Genomic DNA, 8,122 nt, shown 5'->3' on the forward strand with positions numbered 1-8,122 from the left:
GATTGCGAGAGGATGTCTTCCAGGAGATGGTCGAAAAGACTGTTGCCGTGATCCATGTGCGTTCTACATTCGCCACAGTAGCTCGTTATTGGCTAAATGCCCTCATAGGTAGCTTGGCCGGTCAACTTTGCACTGAACCTTGAGAGCTTCGAGCCAGCACTTAGAGGTATGCTCTGATGTGCTGAACGGCGCACGTCTCACGCATTTATTCTAGGCCTGCGAAATTTGCTAGATTTAACCTCCCGCTCCCGACGAGGAGCTCGCCTCGTCTTCTGTTCCTCAACATCTGCCGCACTCAACTCCGTGGACGAGGCGAACGTCGTCTACGAGCGTCTCCCGGAAAACGAAAGCGCTGCTGCGCCTGTGGGCTACGCGCGGTCGAAATGGGTCGCTGAACACCTGTGCCAGAACGCGCACGAGACCGTTTTGGCAGGTCGTGTGGCCGTCGCACGCATAGGGCAGCTGTGCGGCGATACTGAAGACGGAATCTGGAACGAGAGCGAGGCATGGCCACTGCTCATTGCTAGTTTGCGGTACACGGGATGCCTCCCGACACTAGCGAACGAGGTTCGTCGCAATTCTGGCCCTATCCTGTGCGAGCTTTGACGCGAATATTCTTCTCAGAAATTATCACTGCTGCCTTTCGACATCGCAGCTCGAGCCATCATGCTTATTGCGAATTTCTCTATCACTTCACTTCCCCGGGAGTTCTCAGCGAATGGTGACTTACCCATTGCCCACGTCTTGAATCCTAACAAGCTTCTTTGGAACGACCTGTTATCCTGCCTCTCCTCCTCTGGCCTCTCCTTCCAGAAGGTAGCCCCTACCGAATGGATGTCTCGCCTAAGGGCTTTACAAGCTGAAGACCGCCTGGATCCTGCCACCGCTCGTCTCCTAGACCTGTGGCAAGAGGTACGCTGATGCAGATCAGGGCTGAGTTAACATGTTCTAACGCTCTACGGCAGTATGTGGACCATCCAAATGGGAACGACGAGCCAGTGTACGATCTTTCTGCTGCCGAACGGGTGACGACGTGCACCCGTGACATCGCCAAGATAGACTGGCCTGTGCTTGTTGGAAGATGGGTGTCGAGCTGGCGGCGTTCGGATTTCCTACCTGTGTGAGATTTGGAAGTGGCAATCAAGGGGCAAAAGGTTTCCGTTTTCCCTTCGTCGTTTACTCCGCGAACATGCATCGAACACATTGCAGACTATAAGCCGAAAATTGTAGAGGCTCGGCTCAAATGACACGCCAAAGTCTACCCGAGGTGTCCTTTTGCGAACCTAATACATAAGCACATACACTCGTCATATCCCAGTATGAAACACCGAGCCTTTTCTTTCGCGCACGGGTATGACATATGTCTACGTTGGCATCTTCAGACACGCCGTCCTCAGTCCATCGCCGGCCCACTTGGCGACCTCTATGAGCAGCTCCCGCTTCTTGTCTGCCGCAGTGTTCGAGCGCAGCTCATACAGCGTCGCTTCACGAGCTCCGTCAGCACAAATCTACGACCCCACAAAATGACACACGCACAGAGGTTGAACAGGAAGGGCTCCGCGGTGCAGAGCATCGCAGGTGACTGGCGCAGGGCCTGCTCGAGGGCGTAGATGCCCTGTGCCATTCGGAAATTAGCGGTCTCGGTGGGGGTGAGCGGAGAGAGGGGTGTACCTCTTTCAGCCTGCCCTGGCTGAGCAGCGTGACGGCGAGGTTGCTCGTCGCCTTTCGGTGCTATATCAGTCTATAGTGCAAAGATGGAAAATCAGGACACCTACGGCATATGCCTCACCCTCACTTCTCACAAGCTCGACGAACCCGTGTTCTGCATCCTCGAAGCGCCCTTCGGCGCACGCCAGAAGCGCGTCGCTCATCTTCACGAGGTCCTCCAGGCTTTCGTCGCGCTCCACCCGCTGCGCTACGTGTGTGGCCACCTGCGCAAAGCACGATGCAGCCTTGCCGAGGTCGCCTGCCTGAAGGTGGATACGCCCAATAGCGGCGAGGATGTGTGGGGACGTCAGCTTCTCGCCGGATGACGAAGGGTGCGATTGGTGTGCGAGTGGGAGGAGGAGGCGTGTCGCACTTATGTATTCCTATCCAGACAAATATTAACAATGGATGTCGCTAGAGATGGGCACGCGCATACCTTCATCTCGCACAGCTGGCTTGCAAGGATCAAACACACCCGTGCGCCACGCTCCTTCCACATCTCCTGCTTGCGTTCCCGCTCCTTCTCCCTCACTTTCTCGCGCTCGAGCCTGCGCTCTTCTCTCGCTTTCTCCTTCTCGCTCTGCTGCGATCCGCCGTGCCCCACTTTCGGCGGTCTCGGGTTCTTAACCTCGCCAGCCTCGCGCGCCTTGCGCTTGCACCTTGCGATCAACCCCACAAGCTCGTCGACATATCCCATGTGATCGCCGGCCCAGTAGCGCGTCTTCGCATGGAGGACCTCGAGCTCGAACGGCACGAGCCTCTGCCAGAGGTACTCGCGCGGCTTGCCGTCGGGCGAGGACTCGGCCGGGATCGAGCTCGACGTGAGCACAGAGTACAGGTTATTCAGCTCTGCGGATGTCTGGTTGAAGAGGCGCAGCCGTGAGAGAGATGTGAGCCGGAGCGACCACAGCTCGAGGATCAGCCCGACGTCGCCCGGGTTGCTGGAGACGATCCTATCACGGGCCATGCGCGCAAGAGCGCGCCAGCTGTTTGTCATCTGCCATGATGATACGTGTCAAGGAGACACTTCTAGTAGCATCCATAGCACATACCACCAAGGTATGGAAGTCGGTGTGTTGCCATTCACCACTTACGTCCCGCGTGGGACGGCGTTCAGGTGGAATATATTTGATGAGTAAATTCGTGACGGGATCTGTCTGTGAAACGTGTTATTGAATGGACAGTGCATGCACATATAATAAATACATACATTAGGTATGGGCAGGAACATAGTCGGAAGGATGAGGCCTGGAAGATAGAGCTCTGGAGGCTCGTCGTCTTCTGACGGTTCATCTTCCTCATTATTTTCTGTGTCATCACGATAAGCTAGGCTTGATTGGGACACAGATTCTACGCCAGGCAAGCTATCTGTTGGAGGAGGTGGAACTGGTTTGTCCAAGTCTGGTAGAGGTTCGAGAATCGTGGACTGGACCAGAGCAATCTCATCCTCTGCTGCTGGGTTTTCTTCCTCCTCTAGCAAATCTGGAGTTGCCGCTTTGTCTCCTTCGTTGTCAGGATGCGACTCGTCGTCTTCATCGTCATCGTCGCCGTCATCGACCACAAATGGGTCGGGGACCTCTGGCTCGACTAATGTTGATGGTGGTGTGTCTGTTAACATTTCCGAGGAGTCGTGCAGTCCTGCATGTTCGGTTTCGGGAGGCTCTGCAAGACGTGTATCCTGTGCCTGGTCGCCTCCATCTGCCAGCTTTGGGCCAAGAGCGTCCGAATCCATGCGTCGTGTGCAGCGAGAGTGAGTTGCAAGACGCAACCACAGCACTTGCCGCTTGAGATGATAGAATCTGCCTACGTAAGCAGTTACATCACGACGATCTGGGGTTTCAGGGGTCTGGACTTTCCCCATACACTTGCCTACCTTTTCTGGAACAGCCTTGACGTATTCGCTTTCAGTCGACGATGTCCCCTGCAGCACCCTCTTCTTCTACCACGCTCTACTCCCTCCCGCTCGTTCTCACCGCCGCCAACAGCGACAACGACATCAGCGACGACTCCGACACGTCGAAACACCCAAGTACCGACCTGTAAGAGCGCATATCAACGGTCGAGTGACGCGGAGCACTCATCACTCCTGGAGATAGAGCACCACCTTGAGGGTATTCGTACGCACGAATAGCATTCGGTGAGACCTCACAAGTGCACAAACTTTACTCCAGAAAGCTTGACTGCACATCGCAGCCATGTCCGCCGCCAATAGTGTTGAAGCTTCCCCGTTGCAAAGCCCAATCTCCGGCAGTCCTACACTTTCCCGCAGACTCTCTGCGAGACGTGGCTCAGTCTCTGCAGCAGACCCCTGGGGGCAGCATGCTGACGTCAACTTCAAACCAACGCGGTCGTCGTCTAGCAGGCTGACAATCGTCCGAGTTCCCCAGCAAGACCAAGAAAGCGGCGGCCGCAGGCATCGCCGCGATGGAAGCAACACATCGATCAGCTCCACGTCTAGTGAGGGAAAGGCCGGGCGTCTGAGCTTTGCCTTCTCGTCGTTCACACCAATCAAGGCAGGAGAAGGCGGAGGACGGTCTAGTCCGACTGGGTCTCCCAAGCTGCGCCCTTCGTCCCCCGGAGGTATTGGGGGCCCCGGGCTCGTCAGGCGTCCCAGCGCAGGCAGTTCCGCATTACCCCAATATACAAAACTCTCCCCCGAGCAGTTGGTTGAATTGGCGCACAACTCCACACACCCAAAGCCTTCTGGACCTTTGGCCGGGTCAACCTCGGTCAACTTCACCCCACTTCCAGACGATGTATATCTTCCTTTCATTGACAGGCCATCCGAGGTTACTTCTCTCATCTCCACCTCTCCAACTGCAAAGCTCTTTGCCCTGCTGTCCCAGACGTTTCCTCCCGACGCACGTGCTCCAGCAAGTGCCGTACCCAACGCGAAAACCCCAAGCGTGGACAGTGACCCGAGACTATGGAGCTACGCTGAATTGGAGAACTGGCTCAAGAAGATTCCGCGCGAAGAGATTGACGATGCAACATGGGTCCACAGAGCAAGGCAATGTATCCGCCCCCGTAGTGAGCTTATCTGGGAGCGTGCCAAGGGCGCTTTAGGCATCCCACCAGAGCTCGACACCGATGAGCTCTTGGAAGAGGAGATCGATCCGCTCGCAGCGTACATTCCTTCAGCGCGTGCACCGATCGCCATTCCGCAAGGTATTCCTCGCCTCGGTCTCAACTCCCAGATGCTCGATGCCGACGTCTTCGAGCCTGATTCCCCGGTCGTCACGGGGTCCGTTTCCGGGTCTCAAACCTTCCCCCCGCCTTCACCCGTCGACTCTGATACAGAGCTTTCCATCGAGCCTGTGCTACCAGCTGCGCCCCCTCCGCCAAGCACCGTCGACCCCACCACTGGCGCGACCATGACTTCGCTGCATGAGTTGCGCGAGGAGGACGAGGAGGCTGCTGAGCAAGAAGGCGCGGGCGCCGGCGATGCGGCGAAATTCCCAGCGTCTCTTCCGTCCGACGTGCAGGGCTTGCGAATCTCCTGTAGTGCTCAGCCGTCGGTGTCTCCCATCCTCCTCCCTCATGGCTTCAGCTCCTCGTCTGTCGGCTCGCTTGGACGCGGCGCGTCGATCTCGCCCAGCCCGCGCCGACTGAGCGCTGCGTCCGACAAGGACAGCGTGTACGACGCACTCGCGGAACGTGGACCCGGGCATCCGCTCTTCCCGAGCAGCTTCGCGCACCTGTCAAACGTGCCGACCCTGCGCTCGTCGCGCTCGTCGTAAGTATATCTTTGGTCTTGATGTACACTGGTCGGGGTCATCTGATACTGGTGGTTGCAGCTCGCGGTCGAACAGCATGTCTTTCGTACCCCCGCTCGTCGGCGGGCTGCGCCGCGAGAGCACCGGCGCCCAGATGGCCGGTAGACGTCCCGACTGGGCCCGAGCGTACGACCCCAACAAGCACGACGAGGCCGTCACCGTGAGCAGCGTGAACCTGAACGAATGAGGCGCTCGTGCGTCTTTCGACGGTTAAGGCTGGGTTATTCGCATGCTGCTACTTGGAGCACAAAGAGAAAAAGAGAACCTGGATGGGAGACTGTCACCTCGTGCGTACGAAATACAAATCGCGGACTACGTAGTGAAGTAATTAATAGAACATTCTGTTACCGGGACGCAACATAACAGATGATGTTTCTTGAATACACTTGTATCAGATCAACGAAACTTAATGAACGCGTGCCTGCATGTGGTTGCGACTCATGCAGAAGCGGCTGTTTAGTGTCCACGAGGGAGGTTTACCGTGAGGATACTCACGTGCCCAATAGATTGGCTTCAATTATTACGCCGCCTACCTTTCATTCGAGCAAGGTAGTTCAAGCGAGTAACTTCTAGAGCAAGCAGCTTTGACCGAACTTGTCCGATGGCGGCCGACTCTGGTATACTAGAGTCGAGGCGGCGGAGAGGCAGGTTGGTTGTGATGCGATACAAGACCTCATGATCATAAGGGTACAATATACAGGTATACAGTAAACAGATACAGTGAAGAGCGTCGTCACAGGGGTGAGTACAGTAATATGGAATCCATCTTTCTACGGCAAACCACTGTCTGACTGAACAATAAGACCATAGTGTAAATGGAGCACTCGCTGGCTTGTCGTGGAGGATTCACCCAACATCTCTCTCCCCGGTACTACCGGGTAGACTCAGCAGCACGAAGGCCTCGTCAAGCTGCAGAGAGCGCGTCGTTCAAATTCTACCTTTCAGATCCATATGCTGAACCGCGAAGAAAGTCCATACACTCACCACCTCTCGTCTCAGAACCTGTGCACCTTCATCCTTCTGGGTCTTGCAAACGCGGCCTCGCCGAGACTAGTACCCTGAGCCATCACCTCGTCTTGCCAAGCCTTCGCTTCACCTCTTCCCACTGCGCACCCCGTGTCATGGCGCCCCTGCTCCTCTCGCTCCTCCCCATCGCTAACATCGCAGCTGCTCGGATGCGAACTTGAGGCACGGATACTGGGACGGGCGGTGAGCAGCTCACGTATGGCTCGACAAAGAACTAAATTATACTCCACGCTGTCCTGCTCCCTTATGCCCTCCTCATAGTGGAAAATTTCCTCTTGTGACAAGATAGCGTCTTCCATCCAGAAGCTATCAGTGCGCAACTCTTCTTCCACACCCCGTGCCTCGTCCCGATACTCGACGTCCACATGGTGAACCTCATCATCACTCTCATCCGGCACCGTCACGGCGTCGGATCTCGCGTCTCCGTACAGGCTCAGTGGCAAGAGCTTCCGTGGCTTCGTCCGCGCAGACACAGCCTTCGACGGCGTGTTCGGCGGCGTCGAGCCGGGGAAGAGGGCGTACCCCATCTCCTGTGCCCGGCCGTACTGGCGGCGGTTGCCTGACGCGAGAATTTCGAAGTACGCCGCGTACGCCGCAGCTGGCACCACCGATGGGGAGATTGTGCTCCGCGACCTCGATGGCGTGATAGGTGGGCATGTCACGGGTGGCTTAAGCATGAGCGGCCTTTGCCCGCTGTAACCGGCGTGCTGCATGGGCGTGCATGGCGTCGTGGGGGATGGGGAAGAGCCTGAGGAGCCTGCTGGGTGGCAGTTGTATTCAGGTGGTCTGTAATAGGTGGGGGCGAGAGGCTCACCGTCATCGTCTATCAGGTCCATGTGGCGAGAGCTCCTTAGGATCTCCGATGGGCTAGAGGGCTCGTACGTCCGCGGTCGCTCTGTGCGGTCACTAATATCGGACATGGGGGAAAGCTCGCAGTATTCGCCGCCTAGCTGCGGATACTCCAACGTTTGGGACATGTTGAAACAGTCTAAGGCCCGGGTATGCTGAGTGTGTGATGTTCTAAGATCGCTTGGCTTCAGAGAATTTTGCTTCAATTTTGATGGCGTCTGGGGAGTGCTAGGCCGCCCGTTAGAGGCCTTCAGAGGACTGGATGATGGTTTAAGATTAACAATACCGTACGCCACAATAAACACTATATAAGATTGATCGATTTGGGAAAGTCTGCCGGGACGGTCTGAGCTTGGCGCTTGTTTAATGGATGAGGACGGCCATGCATCCATGACCTGCCGATATTGTCAACAATTGGCAAGTCACAGACCTCTTCACACGGTCCAACAGCTGTTGTACCAACGCTTTCTGTTCCTTTGCTGTCATTATATTACAAATACACAATGACACAAAAGATATGGCCTCTCACAACATGGTTCTTGAAAGTCTTAAAATTACACGAAGTCCGTCCCCAAAATTACTACTCAATACGCAACCTTCTTGGTTAAGCCCTTGAGCTCGCGCTCGTAGCACCGGTGCTTGCTGACCTCGTACGCAAACGTGGACACGAAGTTCTTCTCGCCTTCGGCAATTTTGAGGGTGTCCGCAGCGAGTGTAGAGGTGCTGACTTTGCCGACGGTGACGACGCCGAACGAGGTGACAAC

At 56.0% G+C, this 8,122-nt stretch overlaps 3 protein-coding genes across 3 annotated transcripts in view; 2 read left to right on the top strand and 1 right to left on the bottom strand.

The window, feature by feature from the left end:
• PHACADRAFT_213424 (uncharacterized protein) overlaps nucleotides 1-1,482 on the top strand; it is a 5,138-nt gene extending 3,656 nt beyond the window's left edge. Inside the window, exons 15-19 of the mRNA XM_007400713.1 lie at nucleotides 24-56; nucleotides 109-166; nucleotides 215-567; nucleotides 625-912; nucleotides 966-1,482. Coding sequence (XP_007400775.1) covers nucleotides 24-56; nucleotides 109-166; nucleotides 215-567; nucleotides 625-912; nucleotides 966-1,124 — 891 coding nt within the window. The 3' untranslated portion in view covers nucleotides 1,125-1,482. The remainder of the gene's footprint in view (nucleotides 1-23; nucleotides 57-108; nucleotides 167-214; nucleotides 568-624; nucleotides 913-965) is intronic.
• Nucleotides 1,483-3,669: 2,187 nt separating this feature from the next.
• On the top strand, nucleotides 3,670-5,990 carry PHACADRAFT_263833 (uncharacterized protein). The gene is made up of 4 exons (XM_007400714.1): nucleotides 3,670-3,844; nucleotides 3,901-5,443; nucleotides 5,505-5,770; nucleotides 5,850-5,990. Exons 2-3 carry the CDS (start codon nucleotides 3,903-3,905, stop codon nucleotides 5,668-5,670), a joined length of 1,707 nt encoding a protein of 568 aa, XP_007400776.1. The 5' UTR covers nucleotides 3,670-3,844; nucleotides 3,901-3,902; the 3' UTR covers nucleotides 5,671-5,770; nucleotides 5,850-5,990.
• Nucleotides 5,991-6,408: 418 nt separating this feature from the next.
• On the bottom strand, nucleotides 6,409-7,619 carry PHACADRAFT_188077 (uncharacterized protein). Its single transcript, XM_007400715.1, has one exon. It carries the CDS (start codon nucleotides 7,484-7,486, stop codon nucleotides 6,479-6,481), a length of 1,008 nt encoding a protein of 335 aa, XP_007400777.1. The 5' UTR covers nucleotides 7,487-7,619; the 3' UTR covers nucleotides 6,409-6,478.
• Nucleotides 7,620-8,122: the final 503 nt, after the last annotated feature.

This window comes from Phanerochaete carnosa (assembly GCF_000300595.1).
Source record: "Phanerochaete carnosa HHB-10118-sp unplaced genomic scaffold PHACAscaffold_11, whole genome shotgun sequence".
Classification (NCBI taxonomy): Eukaryota; Fungi; Basidiomycota; class Agaricomycetes; order Polyporales; family Phanerochaetaceae; genus Phanerochaete; species Phanerochaete carnosa.